This window comes from Pholcus phalangioides, unplaced genomic scaffold (assembly GCF_987345545.1).
Source record: "Pholcus phalangioides strain wild (caught in Gottingen) unplaced genomic scaffold, Ppha-v1.0 ptg000017l_1, whole genome shotgun sequence".
NCBI lineage: Eukaryota > Metazoa > Arthropoda > Arachnida > Araneae > Pholcidae > Pholcus > Pholcus phalangioides.
This window is the reverse complement of record NW_028301610.1, coordinates 53862454-53880343: the sequence shown is the minus strand read 5'-3', so window position 1 is coordinate 53880343 and position 17890 is coordinate 53862454. Positions and strand designations below refer to the sequence as shown.

Below are 17890 nucleotides of genomic sequence, written 5' to 3'. Positions count from 1 at the left end.
AGACTGTAAGTATGGAAGACTCCATGAAGAATATTTTCTTTGTGCGTTTTCAAAGTCGGGTCACCATAAATATAGTGTAAGGATTCACTATATTGTACATGTTGATTTAAAATACTTTATTATACAAATTTATTACTATTAAAATTACTATGGGTTAAACTTTACTATTTACATCGCAGTCGAGTACAAACACATCCAGACATTCCGAAGTCTCGACTCTCTCTGTTCGTATTACACATATACATATATAAGTATACACTCGCAGCATTTACAGCGACAATCATGGATGACTAACACCATCTGCTGGACTATTGGTTGCTATACAATAGTATCGCTACATATGATTAAAATCCATAGTCAGCCATTAGACCTGTGTATTCGTCTGATTCATTATTTATTTCCAGTATGTCTGTATACGATTGATCGACGTTCATTTAAAAATTCAAAGACAGTAAACTCAAAAGATTGGTATAAAAGAATTACACAAACATCAAAATGATCGTGATTTAAATATAATGCTTCTGCAGTAATCATATTAATTTGCAATTTTCAAAATGAACTCAAATGGTCCTTTATGAATGCTGTAACGCCTCTCGATCTATTTTGGGCACAACATTGGTAAAAGCTTTAGTAACCAGGAATATTATAAAGGTCTGTTCCATTATCTTTTACCCAAATTTCTGATAATATTAGGTCAAATGAAAGGGCCAATCTATTTAAATATACTAATAATTGATCAAAATTTTCTCACAAGCTTCATATGTTTAAATGAAATATATTCAAATTACCTGCAAGTTCCATGAATTGCCATATCACAGAGCAAGAGTTAAGGTAGGGTGAGGAAATATATATTTGTATTTCATTTTGAAAATCCAGCATTATCTCTAGGTAAGTATTTTGTCCAAGTCATCTAAACAATGAATACGATGTGCATTTATCACCAGATATACCAACAGAATGTACCCCAAGAATAGAAAATTTGGTAAGAATAAACCTTTTTTTTTTTTTTGGCTAATAATGAACCAATGTGATATTCTTAAGGGGAAAAATTGTATTTAGGCCACTTTTATGAGATTAAAAAAAAAAAAAAAAATTAAAAAAAAACCACTTGGTTAAAACCAACATGGTTTAAACCAAACAACCCTGCCTTAAAGGTTGTCCCATGAATTTTGAATCACTTTGTATTCAATTTGATCTGTAAAAGAAATTATAGAAACCGCATAATTAAGAAAATAAAATATCTTTTATCACAATTGTAAATTTAAATTGGTGAATATTTTTATATATTTCTTGTACTATTAGATTTGTCCTGTCAACTCCAGTAATAAATGGATGCTCTTAGATTCTACCACAGGTTCACCTAGATGTTGGAAACAAGATTTTGAATCAATATTTTTGAATGATGTCAAGATTTATGGTTCCAATGTAATCATCCATGGTTCATCTCTGGTAATTTATTATGGATTTATATCTGTACTCTAGGAGCTGACATAAAAATTAAATATTTTTTTGTGAGTAAAAAAAATATTTTCTTGTAATTAATGTGATTTCCAGTAAATAAGGAATGTGTTGGGGGGGCTATACACTTAGAAAAATGACAAAAGAAAACTGCAAGTGTACAGGCATCCATCAGTTTACATCATTAATTGGTTCCATGTAAGATTATCACAGGATCCGGAAATTGTGCCCCTGACATCTCACTCTGGTATGTTTCGCCCTGACATTTTACTCCGGTATGTTTCACCCTGCCTTGAACATGTGACTATATAAGTGGATGAGTATGAAATTGACTGTAGGAGTGAGTTAGTGACTGTAAAAATGATTTGAGTGAGTGTCAGAAGGACTGACCATGTGAGTGACTGTATCTGTGAGTTAGTGACCATAACAATGACTAAGTGAGTGACTGTGTCTATGAGTGTGCAATTGACTGCATGAGTGTGTGGCCATATGAGTCACAGTGATTGACCAGGTGAGTGATGGTATGAGTGTCCAAGGGAGTTATTGAGTGATTTACCATATGAGTCACAGAGTGAATGCTTGTATGAATTTCCAAGTGAATGACTGACCGTATGCGTGACCAAGTGAGTGCTTGTGTGGGTTCCAAAGTGAGTGATTGCCCATATGAGTGATTGAGTAATTCACTGTATGAGTGATCAAGTGATTGCCCATATGAGTGATTGAGTAATTCACTGTATGAGTGATCAAGTGATTGACCATATGAGTGACCAAGTGAGTGGTCATCTGAGTGACCATAATAATGATCAAGTGAGTGACTGCATTACTAACCAAATGATTGACCATGAGAATGACAGAGTGACCATACGAGGGGCCAAGTGAATGATGATATGAATGGCCAAGTGAGTGATGATCACTTGGTCAAGATCTTTGATGAAAAGTGTTTGTTTTTGTATATACTACCACCTCTTAAAGTTTCACAATCTTTTCTGAATCACCATGTATAAACTTCTGTTTATAGATATGCACTGATATATATTCCCTCTTCTATGCTAGAAGAAAACTGGCATGAAAATGCCAGATTTCTGGAGGGATTATTGAGAGTCTCTCTATACGTAGTAGTATGGGATACTTTATTTGAAGACACAGAAGTTTTCATAGATTGTGTGTGTGTGGGTGTACAAAGCTGGAAATTTTTAATGTATTTTCTTGATATGAAAATTATAAGTAGTAAATGAAGAAGTTAAAGGTATTATTTGTAAATACAGATGTGTCATCAATAGGTAAAAGCTGTGTTTTTACGATAGTGTTTCTTTTCATTTTAAGAGAGGATACAAATTCAGTGTGTTGTAAAATTTTCTTTGAATTTCTAAAACCATTCACAGAAAGACAAATTAATTGTTTAGAACGTGAGTAATTGAAAGAAGAATGCTTAATGTTCCCTAAACAAATCACCAAGTCTTCAAAGCATATTTGTGAACACCAAACGTTGCTGGAGTTGATGGACTTGGCTGTGGATGCTTCAGTTTCCAGCAGTGGTTTCCAACCTCTTCAGTGCATATGCCAAGCAGATCAATGGTAAAGACTAAACAAGGTATTGAGTTTACAGAGGACCCACCTGGAGTTGCATCACTGATATAAACAAAGCTCATATGCCCTTTCTCGGCACTGGCTCGCAAAGTCCGAATAAAGAACAAAACTGTTCTGTGCTGTACTGAAATCAAAACTGTCTTATCATGGACCCTACATGTGAAGGACAAAAGCTGGACTGCATAGGTTCACCTTTTTTTTTTCTTCTGATAACATGTGAGCATTTAAAGTTTCAGTTGTCACATACATTTTTCGCAAGTGCAGTACGACCCGTTACAGGTAAGGGACTTTCATTGTTTTTTTTCTTAAAATATTCAAAGACCGTCTCTATTAAACAAGGTTTCTAGTATCCAAGGTAGCTCAGAATTCTTTTCCTGTAGTTAACCAAGAACCTTATTTTATTCATATTATTTTACCTAATTATTATCAAAATGTCACAAAGAGAAATGTTTAATACTTTCACAGTGATCAAAAAATGAAATTACTAAAGAAAGTATCTACCGACTTTGTCATGGAAAGCTGGAAGAAAGAATTTATCAAATACATATGGATATATTTTTATTTGTGTATATTTTGTCTGGCAAACTGTGAGCCTCGATTTTAACAAGCAAAGGAGCAAGAAGTAGGATTCAAGGAACATTTTAAAATAATAACTCTTGATGTGGTTTTGATATTCTGCTCTTTTCATCTGCGAAGTTTTAATTTATTTGTACATAATTGCACTTGATACTTTTAACACAAATTTTTTTAAGTTGGTAATGTGCATCAGAATTCCTTATAATGTCTATAAATATAATACATTCAGTGTGCCCCTCAAACTTTTTTTTGCATGGGTAGCCGGCACAAATGTCCAGATTTATTGTCAAAAACCGCTAATTAATTAATTGTAACATTAGTTGTCACATATCAATTTTTTTAAATAAGTGTGTTGTTTATTGAAAAAGTACTACCTTCGATTTTTAATTAATTTTTAAAAATTTTAAGTATGTTTGGCTTCTGTGAACACTATAGGTTGGGCCTCACTGATCGACACTTTCACTGTAAAAAATTGCTCCTTCCCCCCTCAACACATCATGACCATGGCATATTCTTATCTGTTGTTGAACAAGAATTTTCGTGCTTTCACCTCATAGCCAGAACACGGTGGACAACATATTTAACATTTCTTGAGTAAGTTGTAGTTATTTGTACATTTACTTCGTGTTTTGCAGTATTTCCATGAATTATGAAATCATGCAATGCTCATTAAGTTATCATTTTGCCATGACTGGCTGTCGTTTCCATTCTGCGAGCAAATTTCCCATGTGTTGGATGACGTCATTAATTTTATATTTTTGAATATTTCCCCCCCCCCCCTCTGCCAAATAAAACTCTATTGCTTCAGGAATATTCATATCAATTTTCCAGTCATTCTGACAATCGTTCTTTTTATTACAGTGTTTTGAAATCAGAACTTTAGTTATAATCACTCTGCATATCATAAATCATTGCTAATTAATCTGCATTATTTATGCATCATTAAATGCATTATATTCACCTAATTTTTATTATAGTTTTTGCAAAATAGCTTCGTAATTAAGCATACTGAAAGTAACTGGAGAAAACATCTTTATATTATATATATGATTAATAATTAAAAAAATTTTCAAACATGTGAAGTAATTAATTAATCTATTGAGTTAAGCAAAAATAATTAAATTGCAAAAATTGGTTTTTGTTGAAATATAAGAAATATTTATTGTGATTAATTAATATGGGAATAGTGTTAATTACATTAATAAACATTTATTTTAATTAATTATTAGAAGTATGAATGATTTTTCAGATATTTTATTGTTTTTAATGTTAATACTATTTAAAACAAAAAACCGATTTTTTTACCAACCTTGGTTTGTGTACATGTTTGATTATCGGACCATCAATACTATCAGGGCCGAGGACTTTGTTCGTTAATAATGAACCGAATAATAGTGGGGGGATAAGTTTTATGATCTTATCCACCTCGGCCAAACTGAATGGAGAGTCATTGTTCCCTGATGTCGTAGTGTCCATGCTCTGTGCGGAGGAAATGTTTGGTGGTGTGGGAAAGAGTTTTTCCAGAATTATATTACCAAAATCTCTTTGCATTCCTTGCACATCTTCTCCAAGAATTTTGAAAAGCTGAGAGGGGACAGTGCTTTTGTATTTTATTGTTTTATATTGTTTGCCATCAGGATTAGAAGCTTTGTTGCAGAAGTCTGAAAGTTTCTCTTTTTAATTTACGAATTAGTTTATAACATTTTCTTTTTCATGTTTAAAAAGTAAAAACGTTTGGGTTTTTCATCTGGGGAGGCTTTTTATATTCTAAGCTGGCCTTGAGTTTATTTTGCGCTGCATTTACTTGGGGATCCACCAGGAGGTGTTGATATTGAGTTTGGATTGTTTTTTTTTGAGAGAGAGATTTTATGGCAAGCCTGGAAAATTAAGTTTTCCAATACTCCAGTTTGGTCGTTACGATCCTCCAAAGTGTGGCAATAATTAATTAAAGTAATTAATTTGGGGATGTCCCTGAGGTACTTGTTAAGTTTAGAGAGACCAAATTTACTTTTGAACTTTGGGAGTGAGATAGCGTTAGTGGAGATGTTGAGCTCTATCAGAATGTATTTATGAAGGATGGCAGGGAAGTCTGTTGTTATATTTCTATTTAGACTGCGGAGTCACCACACAAAGCCACAGCTTCGGAATAAACATTTATTACGACGACACATAATGATTACCTGGGTTAATGAAAAAGTAAGACAGGCATAGAAATTTTCGAACCTCACGCTTTCGTGTGCAGTGACTCTCTGCTCTGCTGTTTTCCAGACGGTCGTCTCCAGTACCCGGGATCACGTGACACACTCAAGGTTGTTGACCCGACTCTTGGGAGGTCGTCTGCGTGAGACACCACACACTCCCTCCCCAGTGATCACGAGTAATAAGAGGTGATCGCGTACTATGGAGTAGCATCAGTGATCACGAGCACTGTAGACGATCTGGAAAGTGGACAATACGTCCAGAACGAGTGGTTCTGACTGGTTTCACAGCAGAATCAGCTGCGAGTCTGTCAGACGTAACTGCAGTTGGTACGTTTGGAGATACAGGTACCGGCTCCACCGTCGGATTCACGAGAAATGCCGGTTTAAGCCGATCGACTGACACTGACACAGTTTTTCCTCTTATGTCCACGTTGAACACTTTGTCGGTCCGGCTGATCACTCTGTATGGTCCTTCAAATGGCTGTTCCAGAGGATGTTTCACCCTATCAGTTCTTACGAAAACGTGAGAAGTAGTTTTCAAATCATGGTGAACAAATGTAGGATGTCCTCCATGCCGTTTGATTGGTCGTGGCTGGAAAGTTTGGACGTGAGTTCTCAGCATTTGTAGAAACTCGGAAGCGTCAGTTAAGTTGGAATTAGCTCGTGCTTGGAAAAATTCACCAGCTAATCGTAAAGTTTCTCTGTACAGTAGTTCTGCAGGTGTGCACCCCAAATCTTGTTTCAGAGAGCACCGAAGACCGAGTAGAACTGTAGGTAATGTTTCAGTCCATTTATGGGTTTGGTTGCATTTCAACGCGGCTTTGAGAGGGCGATGCCACTCTTCCAACATACCGTTTGCTTGTAGATGGTATCCAGTTGTTCTAACCCGTTTTGCTCCGATGAATTTGGACAACTCTCGGAATAGCTGCGATTCGAATTGGCGACCTTGATCAGTTGTTACTGTCAAAGGTGTGCCGTATCGAGAAATCCAGGTGGAAAGAAAAGCTGCAGCTACCGTGGTTGCCGTGATATCGCGGATAGGTACCGCTTCTGGCCATCGTGAAAACCGGTCTATCATTGTTAGGCAATAAGAATATCCATCGGAAATGGGCAGTGGGCCAATGATATCCAAATGAATATGTTGAAATCGTTGGGAAGGTTCCACAAACGATTGTAGTGTGGATCTCGTGTGCTTGTGCACTTTGGATCTTTGGCATGGTATGCACACTTTTGTCCATTTAGCACAGTCTTTAGCTAGACATGGCCAAATGAATCGTTTTCTGACCAAATCAATAGTACGTCTAATTCCTGGGTGTGAGAGTTTGTGCATATTCCAAAACACATCATATCAAAATTTTTCTGGAATATAAGGTCGAACAGCACCTGTTGATAAATCGCAGTAGAGCACTTTAGCTGCGTCTGGAAGAAATACTTTCTTCAGTTGCAAAGCTGATTTGCTCTTTAGAAGTTCCTCTAGTTCTTTATCCCTCTTTTGTTGCTCAGCGATGGCAGTAAAATCAAGAAGTCCAGGAACTGAAATTGCTGTTACGCGTGATAAGATATCAGCGGAAATATTTTGCGATCCAGGAATATGGCAAATGTTCGTTGTGAACTGCGATATATAATCTAAATGCCTTAGCTGTCTAGGTGAGCATTTTTCACTTTTTGGTCGAAACGCGTAGCACAGTGGTTTATGGTCACTGAAAAGTATAAACTCACGAGCTTCAAGCATATATCTGAAAAATTTTATGGAAGAATATGCGGCAAGAAGTTCTCGATCGTATGCGCTATACCATGTTTCGGTGGGTGAAAGTTTGCGTGAGAAAAAACCTAGCGGTTGAAGACCATTGTCCGTCACCTGGTGCAGTGCACCGCCTATAGCACAGTCAGAAGCATCTACATGTAGAGCTAATTGGGCAGACGGGGATGGATGTGCCAACAATGCGGCATTAGCTAGTAGCTTTTTGCAATCTTCAAATGCTTTCAAAGTTGATGTAGACCACACAACTTTTGTTTTGTCTTTTCTTTTTTTCGTAGAACCTTTCAATAGATCATGCAGTGGCACTTGTGTCTCAGCTGCATGCGGTAGGAAACGGTGATAAAAATTTATGAGACCTAAAAATTTACGCAATTGCTCAATTGTTTCCGGTTGCTTGAAATCGAGTACAGCTTGTACTTTGTCTGGGCGAGGTGTGATACCAGATGGTTTGATCACATGTCCCAGAAATTCGAGCTCAGAAACACCAAAACACATTTAAAACTAAGCCATACTGTTGAAGACGTTGGAATATTTGTTTTAAATGAATTTTGTGTTCTTCGGCATTTTCAGAAAAGCATAGAATGTCATCAAGATATACATAGCAGAATGGTAAACCTCGTAATACTTCATGCATGAACCGCATAAAAGTTTGAGCGGCATTTACGAGACCGAAGCTCAATCTTGTATACTCGAATAAACCCCAAGGGGTTGTGATTGCGGTTTTTGGTATATCTTCTTCGGCAATGCTAATCTGATGGTATGCCTTGAAGATGTCTAGTTTAGAAAAAATAGACTTACCATGCAATTCTTGAGAAAAGTCTTGAATATGTGGTATCGGGTAAGAATCAAATTCCGTAACACTATTTAGACGACGATAATCACAGACAGGACGTACAGTACCATCTGCCTTGGGCACAATATGTAACGGTGAGCTCCAAGAGCATTTGGAGGGCCGGATAATCCCTTGTTCCAAAAGGAATTCAAACTCGGTTTTCACCTGTTGTTGAATTTTTGGATTGAGACGTCGAGGCTTCGAAGCCACCGGTGGTCCTCTAGTGATGATATGGTGTCGCGTCACATGTTTCACTGTTTTACCGATCTGTGAAGGGTTGAAGACATCCAGGAATTCTTGAAAGATAGCACTGTATTCAGAATCTCCAATGGTAGTGACGGAAGGTTGTGTTGTGGGCTTGATGGATCCGAGTACCCGTAATGATGTTTGCGAATCGATGAGTCGTCGGTTTCGCACATCAACGATTAGGTTGAAGCTGCTGAGAAAATCAGCTCCAAGTATTGGTGAAGTGACGTCAGCTACGAGAAATGTCCAGGAAAAAGGTTTCCGGAGGCCTAAATCCAGTTTCTTGACCGTGGAACCATAGGCAAGAATCTTACTGTTGTTAGCGGCGAACAAATGGAAACTTGGATGTAGTGCTGACAAATTTTTCTTAGGCGGTATAACAGAAACTTCACTGCCAGAGTCAACAAGGAAACGGTCACCCGTAACTCTGTCAATCACGAAGAGCCTGCTGGATTTGTTGCCCGATTCCATCATACCAGCAATGATGGAAGGTCGTCATTTTTTTTCTGGAATTTACATGGCTGACGGCAGTAGCGGGCTTTCTCACCGAACTTGTTGTGATAGAAGCAGATATCCCGTGCTCGACTTGAACGAGATGGTGAACGCCTAGCTCGTCGCTGTTGGGAGTTACTGCGATATCTCCCTCTAGAGAGTCGATTCACCGTAGCCGTTAGCTCTGCCACTTGTTTGGTGAGCGTTTCGATGGCTGATGTCGAATCGGTTCGATCTGGAGTCGACTGCATTTGAGATGACGACGATGGCTGGATTCGACACACGTAATTTTGGGTAGTGACTTCAGCTACTTTGTCGGCTAGGACAGCAAGTTGATCTAATGGCTCACTGGAAACCGATAACACTGCTTGAATATTTTGCGGTAAGCGTTGCATGCACAAGGTGCGCAAGAACTCGTCAGTGACTTTGTTGCCGGAGAGTTCTTTCATCTTTCGCAGCAGTTGACTTGGCTTTTGATCACCCAGCTGTAGCTCGTTCAAAAGTTCCTTGACTTTTTGATGTTCCGTAGCGGCGAACTCCTTTATGAGGGGATCCGACAAGGCTTGATAGCGGTTGATTGCCGGAGGATTTAATATCAGATCCGAGACAAAAGACAAGCATTCTCTATCCAAGGAAGAGACCAAGGCTGCATACTTCGTGTCATCATTAGTGATTCCACTGAGTTGAAAAGCACTGTTGCACTGTTGAATCCATAGTTGGACATTGGATTTCCAAAACAGAGGTAGTCGAAGTCCAATCCTCGAAACTTGAGCATTTTCTTCCGCCATCGCTCAGCTCCAACGGGAGAGAGAGAAAAAAAGAAGAGAAGACGAGAGAGAGGAGGAGGAGGAGGTCACACACCAGAAGAGAAGAAGAGCAGATGATGATGTGTGGGCGAGAGGGGTCTGTTCTTCAGGAGCCTGTTTGAGGGAAGAATCGAGTCGTCGTAACCACAAACATAATGGAGGCTCGGAAAGAAGAAAATTTCCGAAAATGCATGAGATTAAATCTTCAATGAAGATGGACTTTTTTTGATGGTTAATGTTCCTAAACGTCGCTGGTCACCACTGCGGAGTCACCACACAAAGCCACAGCTTCGGAATAAACATTTATTACGACGACACATAATGATTATCTGGGTTAATGAAAAAGTAAGACAGGCATAGAAATTTTCGAACCTCACGCTTTCGTGTGCAGTGACTCTCTGCTCTGCTGTTTTCCAGACGGTCGTCTCCAGTACCCGGGATCACGTGACACACTCGAGGTCGTTGACCCGACTCTTGGGGGGTCGTCTGCGTGAGACACCACAAGACATTGCACTATTTCTGTGTTTGTTGAGAGAGTTAGGTCTGGTCAGCCTTTTTTGTCACCGTGAACATATGATGGTGGGTCAGAGTTTGAGTGATGGAGAAAAAGATCATGTCCGCCAATGAATTGTTGTATTTCTTTGCCTCTACCATTAAGCCTCAGATAGTTCCATAGTGGATTTTGCCCATTTAAATCAAACATGATCTGTGCTTGTTCCGGTTTGATTGTATTGAGGATAATTGCAATTTCAGCAAGTGTTTCTTTCAGGTCACCATGGGGAGGGGCGTAGGCTGAGATCGGAGTAAGAGGCTTGTTTTCGAAAGAAATTTTGACAACGATAGTGTGATTAAGGGTCTCAATTAAAATTGGTTTTATATTTTAGTTAGAACAGATTACCGTGGCTTTATTTTCTTTTGCGAGCCAAGCCGACCATGATCTTGGGATATTGGGTATCTTTTTATTATAGATGTAATGCTCCAAGTATGAGGAATATGTCTATTTGGTATTTTTTTAAGGTTATTGAAAGATTACCCATGGCCGCTTTCATGTGGTCGCAATTTAGTTGAATTAGTTTAATGCTAGATTTATTAATTAATTGTATAGGAAAGACGTTAGACATGAGATCTGAAATTTTATTTGAGTTCATTTTTTAGGTTCACAATTTAGTTTTATTAACTATTGATTAACTATTTTGCTGAGGGTATTTTTTATTTAAACTATTAGGAGAATTGTTTATAGTTTGTTTTCTTCCTCAGCCGTTCGGTTAACGCCCTATAGCAATGACATGCCAGGAAAGATGCTTGTCCTGTCGAGTATTTTGTGTAGTGGTCATCATCATTGTGCTCATTAAACAGTTGATGCACCTAACATGATCCTTCATACTTGTGTGTGTTTTGTGCCTACTGGAGCAGATGTCACAATACAGTGTTTCTGACTGGCACTGGCCTATTGTGGGATTGGCACCTTGTGCAGCGTCGTACTTGAAACTCGCGCACTCTGTAACTTTCCCAGTGTATGAAAAGTGATTTGGCAGCAGAATGTGTTCTAGTACCCTACCAGGGACTGTCTACAATGTGTGCTGTGTCAGGTTTGGTCGAGATTTTAGAATCTATGTTGATCTGCCCAGGTGCTTGTGTGATGGTAGATATGGTGTCAATAACTTGTTGGTCAGTTGTGCTGCTTGGAACGCCATATATGATGAGTTTTGGTTGTGTTGAATTGTGTTGTGTCAACTTCTTTAATAGTTGCTCGAGCCAGTACTTGTCTTCCTCAATGGGTTGTTCCTCAGGGTCTTCCTCGGGTCTATAGCTATACCACTCCTGATTGGTCTTACTTTTTGAATGTTGATGGTGTGTGCTGGTAGATCAACTTTAGCTCTCAGGAATGCCTTGAGCTTTGCCTGCTCTTTCTGTATGTGGTCATCGTCTATCAGGCTTTAGAATTGTATCAGGAGGGTGTATACCTGTCTGTTGAGACAGAGAAGTTGAGCATATGATTGAGGTAGAGATAGGGGTCAGTGCAACAGTTAATAGTGTTAGAATAGGAGGTGGAGGCAGTAGAGTGTTGAGCAGAGGTTGAAGCGATAGGATGTTGAGCAGAGGTTGAAGCGATAGGATGTTGAGCAGAGGTTGAAGCTGTAAGATATTGAGCAGATGTTGAAGAGGTAGGGTGTTGACGTGAAGTTGAGAGTGCTTTTAATGCAGGTTGTGGAAGTTTAGAAGTTGAGAGTTTGTTGTAAGATTGCAGCAGGGTGTGCTTGGATTTGATAGGGGGAAGGGCGTAAAACACAGGATGTGGGATATTAGGAGCTTAGCCAAGGAGGTTCAGTAGAGGCACCAGAAGAGGATTTTGGGGTGATAGAGGATGTATGGGAAGGAGGTCAAGAGAAGGACAAGAGTTGGAGGTGGTAGGAGAAGAGAAGGATTTAGGAATAATAGAGGATCTTCGGGGAGGGAGATCAAGAGAAGAATGAGAGTTGGAGGAGGTGGGAGGCATAGATGGGTCTGAGGAAGTGGAGGAGCAAGGGTTGGGAGTGGAGGTAAGAGAGAGAGAAAAGGGTTGAGAAGGAAGCAGGTGGAAGTACATGAAGTGGAGTGTTGGTGAATGCAGTGGAGAGAGGTTGTGAGATTGAGAAACAGCTGGAGAAGATTGTCGGGATTTTAGTTGAAAGTGTTTGAACACAGGATTTGGAATATCATCAATGATTGATGTGAGGAAGGGTGGGTTTTGGGTAGAGGCAAAGGCGTGAAGGAAAGAGTCTGTCAATGTCCTTGTCCATCTCACTTGTTTTGGTTGGCTCGAGTTTGATGATCCTGGATTCTAGGCTGTCTAACAGTTTGTGAGCCTCAATAGAAATATTGGTCAGGCAGCTTTCTTCCGAGTTGTTGTTGCCAGAGCAGATCACCCTGATTTCGTCTATCAATTCTTCGGGTGTTTTGTTAAATTTATTTGTTGTTGTGCCAAACGTGTTGGGAAGGGGATGGGTGTCATTCCCATTATAAAGACATCATCCAAGAAATTGGCTGTCAAGTGGACACTGTTACCTTGGCCTGCTTGCTTCAAGTCGTCAGGGGCACGGATGGATAACACTGGAATCGGCAATCCCATAGTGTTATTTGTCTAATTACCGCATGGTTAATTGATTATGCAAGCGATGCATGATGCCATGGAAATATCAAAATGATGCCTGCTACAATGCTGAACTACCATAATGAAGTTGGTCAATGTAAAGAGGAAAATTTTTTCCCCAGGGGTGAAGCAGATACTTGCCGCTAGCGTTGTGACGATTTGCATGTCAACTGGATCCAAATGTCGCATGGCCTTCCTCTACAGAGGTCAGTAGTGGTCTATATCTTTACTAGCTGGTTGATGATTTTATCATTACACTAGCTATAGTGTAATGATAAAATCATTTATACATATCAGGTGTAAAGTTGTTGTAAATGTTGGGATAGTGGCTGAGGCTGAATACAAGGAACCCCTCATTTATATGATGCATCATATAAACAAGGTTTTTTAGCGTGGTGATGCACAAAACAAGTCAAAACATCATATAAATGTTAAAACCAAACAACTGGAACTTTTTGAAAATGGTTCCTCCTTCCCCTTCTACAGATGTTTTTCAAAGAAAATTTTACTAAAATTCAGTGGTTTGATTCACATTTATATTATACTTGATATAGGTAATTATACTTGAGAAGTAATTTTATCTACAAAATTGAATCATTTGAAATTGTATTATAAATTACTCAAAATGCAGTACTAAAATTGACATATCGATACTGTTGCTTAAATCTCAAGCACTGTTATGTTATTCCTTTCAAGATTTAAAAGAGAAAGTGTTATTTAAAAGGTCTTATCCTTGTTTGTTTTTCTGTGTTTTCTATATCTAAGCAAGAGGCGGATAATGCATTGAGTTCTGTATAGAACTGATAGTATACGTCAGTGGTTCTCAACTGGTGCTTCACAACTGCTCAAAGAAAATAAAAGGAAATAGTAAATTTGAAAAAAATAATTATAAATATTTGCAATAAAAATAAATCGGTACCTTTTTGTGATAAATAAATAAAAAATAGGCCTATTATAGGCTAGAAATTACATACCACAAAGGGCTCCACGAGTCAAAAATGTTTGAGAAATGCTGGTGTACATGTTTGCCATCGACATGCCTGTATCCTCCCAAATTCTTTCAATATGCTTTCCTACCCTCCAGGAAAAACATCGTAGAATCGTAGATATTACATGGTTCGTACGGTCCTTGAAAACCTTGAAAAGTCCTCGGAAAAAAAAAGTTCATTTTCAAGGCCTTGAAAGTCCTTGAAAATCCATAAGAGTCCTTGAAAAAGAATTTTTTTTTTAAGAATTCTGTGAGAGTTCTTGAAAAATTTGCGTTTTCCGAAATATTTTTCGCCACTTTTTTTTTTACTCCGTAAGTTATGTCCTTAAAAAAGTGCAAAGCACAGGGAAAAAGCCTTAGCAGCCAATAACCCTGGATAATTGGATTTAAAGCACGTTTTTCCCCCATTATTCTTAAGCCGGACTTTCGTAGGAGCGGGTTTTCTGTGCCGCGTGCAAAGTGAATCGCCCAGCGTGACACGCCATCCACTTACCAATAATAAGAAAACAAGTTCGACTGTTTTCCTAGAGAGCGCAACAAGCCTCACGGCAGTGTTTTACGTCGGGCGTGATTGGCCGACTGCTTCTGGAGGAGTCAGGTGCGCCACTCGTTTTACCGATCTATGCTTCCCTTCAAACCGAAGCATGCAGATGACAGAGTAGCTGATGCGCCACAGTAGGAATACACAAACGCGTAGTGTGATTATGTAACACGTTTCTGTCGACGTGAAATGATCCAGTTCGGTTCATGCTGCGCCAAAAACCTATGTTGGAATGTTTTTTCCCTTTTTATTCTCTGTGCACGTGGAACTGCTGGGCCCGACGCAATATGTAAATCGCGGGCGGCGTGCTCTCACCCTCACGGGAGCTCGGCTTTATACTGTAGGCTGGTTTTTTTCCGCGTGTATGTCGGATTGTTTTTTTTCTCCCTGAGATTGCCGGTTGTTATTTGTCGGCCGTTTTATTTATTTTTTTTATGATCGTAAATGATCTTGTTTTTTTCCTTGCAACTTTAATGGAATAAAAGCTAGTGTTCAAAATGAACTTCCGATCGTTGTTTTTTTTCTTCAGCTCAGTCGGCACGCTCTGGCTCCCAACAACCCACTTCTAGGAAAACCCGGCTTTATGGTAGCATGTATCCTGTGATCGTATGTAGACGTATTTGGAATCGTTGGAAGTCATTAAACTTTTGTACTAGGTATTTTTTCTGGAGGACTTGAGAAATCAATATCTTAGAAAAAAAAGTTTCATAATTTTTGCCGAAATAATTTTAGCCTTTCGGGCCGTAACTGAGTGAAGCTTCCTCTGATTACTGTCAACCATAGGCGGAGATTGACTTGGAAGTCTGGGGGGGGGGGCACGATGATGATGATGTCAATGCATATATGCTATCTAGAATTAGATCAGTCAACTTCACATTCCCCCCCCCCCATATCTCCGCCCATGCTGTCAACAAAATATTTATTTAGGAGTGATGTGAAGTGCTTGTACAAGGTTCTTTAAAGAAAGAAAACAAAAAATGAGTAACAAGTGTGTGTATACTTTTAATTACTTGTGTGGCTGAAAAATACCTTCTATCAAGATTGGTTGCTGAGTGTGCCAGACAAAAATGTCGCCAAATGCAAGCTGTACTTCAATGGGTGAATTGGCGCTGAAATCCATTGAGCTTATATTACTGGAGGGAGTATGTCGCAGGGCCATAACTAGGATTTTTGTATTGTCTTGCCGCCCCCACCAATTCGGAATTTGATAATTTTATAACAGTGTTCACCTAAATATTGCCACCCGGGGCAGTTGACCCACCCCCCCTGCATTCTAGTACCGGCGCTGGTATGACGTCAGTGGTCTACATCATTCCTTGGAAGATCACGTGATACGTTGAATGTCGGCGCATCTCCGTTATTTTCTAATGGCATCCATAGTTGTTTAAAGGAGTTTAAAACAATAAATGAAAGAAATAATTTCAGTATCGATGATATGATTCCAAAATTAATGAAAGAGATAGTTCCAGAATTAATGAAAGAAAAATTACAGAATTAATGAAAGATAAATCCAAAATTAATGAGATAATTCCCAAATTAATGAAAGACAATTTCAGCATTGATAAAAGAGATAATTCCAAAATTAATAAAGCAATAATTCCAGAATTAATGAAATAGTTTTAGAATCAATAAAAGAATTCAGCATTAATGATAGAAAGAATTTTAGCATTAGCAAAAGAAACAATTTTAGCATTAGCAAAAGAAACAAATCCAGAATTGATGAAAGCAATTATTCCAAAAATAATGAAAGAAAAAATTCCAGAATTAATGAAAATTTTTTTCAGCATTAATGAAAGAAATAAATTCAGAATTAATGAAAGAAATAATTTAATCTTTTTCTATCTTTAGAAGAGTTCTTTTTTTAGTCTTTAAAAGAAAATTAATTGCAATATTTAGAGATGTTTCAATGAGGAAATTGACAGGCACGAACTGTGTTATTCAATGTGTCATATGTTTTGTATGATATATATGTGTATGTGGCCTCCTTTATTCATTACGGATGATATGAAATAAAGTAGGTAGAAATGTAATCTCTGAAAGTTTTAATCAAAATTAAATATGCGCCTATTCATGTGAAAAATATGCGTTTGTAAAAAAAGTCCTTGAATTTTTAAGTTTTACCTTGAAAAGTGCTTGAATAGTCCTTGAATTTTTTTTCGTTGAAAGAGTACGAACCATGTATTAGACAAAAAATCTAAAATGACATAATAGCATTTAGAACAATTCAGATCAATTTCTTTGAGGCTTGTTATGTCTACTTCGGCCATTCTGACTTTTTTACAGAGCTGTCCTGTTTTTTGTTTTTGGAATAAAGCTAGTTTATAATTGTAATCTTTACTAAAATCATGAAGTAAGATAATTTGATAACTTATAAATTATATTATTGTAATTATGGGCGATAAATATTCATTTAACATATTTGTCGTGTTCAACATTTTCCCCTGAACTACATTTGCAGTAGTTGTTTATATCCTGCCTATTAGTAATTTTTCCTTCAATTTTAGTCAAAAACTGGTGATTTACTAATTTATGGCTACGTTTTTGGTGACAATTGACAAAGTCCTATATTTTCCATGTATGAAATCTCAGTTTACTTTATTTTTCTTGATTAGGTGACTTCAGCAATACTATTCCAGCAAACCTATGCAACCGGTACCAAAACAATTCTTAAGGACAAATATCATCTGGTCTTTTGGCCTTGTTAGCACATACATTTTCAAGTTTTAGGACTCTCTCATCATCCACTTGAATATCAGTGAGGGCTTTATCACATGCCACAGTTAAACCTTACTTTGAATATAGCCTTCCCTGATAAAAAATTATGTGAAAAATCAGGCACATGCTATTGTTATTCTTTACCATAGACCCTTTGATGAGGAGGGGAATGAAGCTGCCACCTTACACCCGTTTTTAACTTTTCTTTCTGAAGCGTCTGCTCTCTCCAGTTATATTTAAGAGTGAAACAATCTTTAACAGATTTTTCTTTTTTCCTTAAGGGAAGCAAGAAGTAGTGTGAAGGTTGAAACTAGTTTCAAAATCTGTGTAACCAACTTAAAATAAGATTTTCTAAAAACCTGCATAGACCTAGCTTTTGTATATGTCCAAATCTGAAGGAATGTTTATTCATTAATGTAGATCAGGGTTGGGTTTTTGGCATGACAAGCATCAAAAACAGGTTTCAACTGTCAAAAACCTAAATGAATGCTTTTTGATAATGTTTTGAACACAATAGGTGTATAAGATGATGAAAAACTTACTTTTTTATATATTACAA

The 17890-nt window shown here is 37.9% G+C and overlaps 1 protein-coding gene across 11 annotated transcripts in view; it reads left to right on the top strand.

Annotated features, from left to right (window-relative positions):
* LOC149074117 (uncharacterized) overlaps nt 1-17890 on the top strand; it is a 420692-nt gene that overhangs the window by 93544 nt on the left and 309258 nt on the right. For 7 of the 11 annotated variants that reach the window (XM_089246242.1, XM_089246238.1, XM_089246237.1 and 4 more), the window contains exon 3: nt 1303-1449. The exons of 2 other annotated variants lie outside the window; for them this stretch is intronic. In XM_089246242.1, coding sequence (XP_089102368.1) covers nt 1303-1449 — 147 coding nt within the window. The remainder of the gene's footprint in view (nt 1-1302; nt 1450-17890) is intronic. 2 more of the 11 variants (XM_089246245.1, XM_089246244.1) reach the window with 1 other exon arrangement.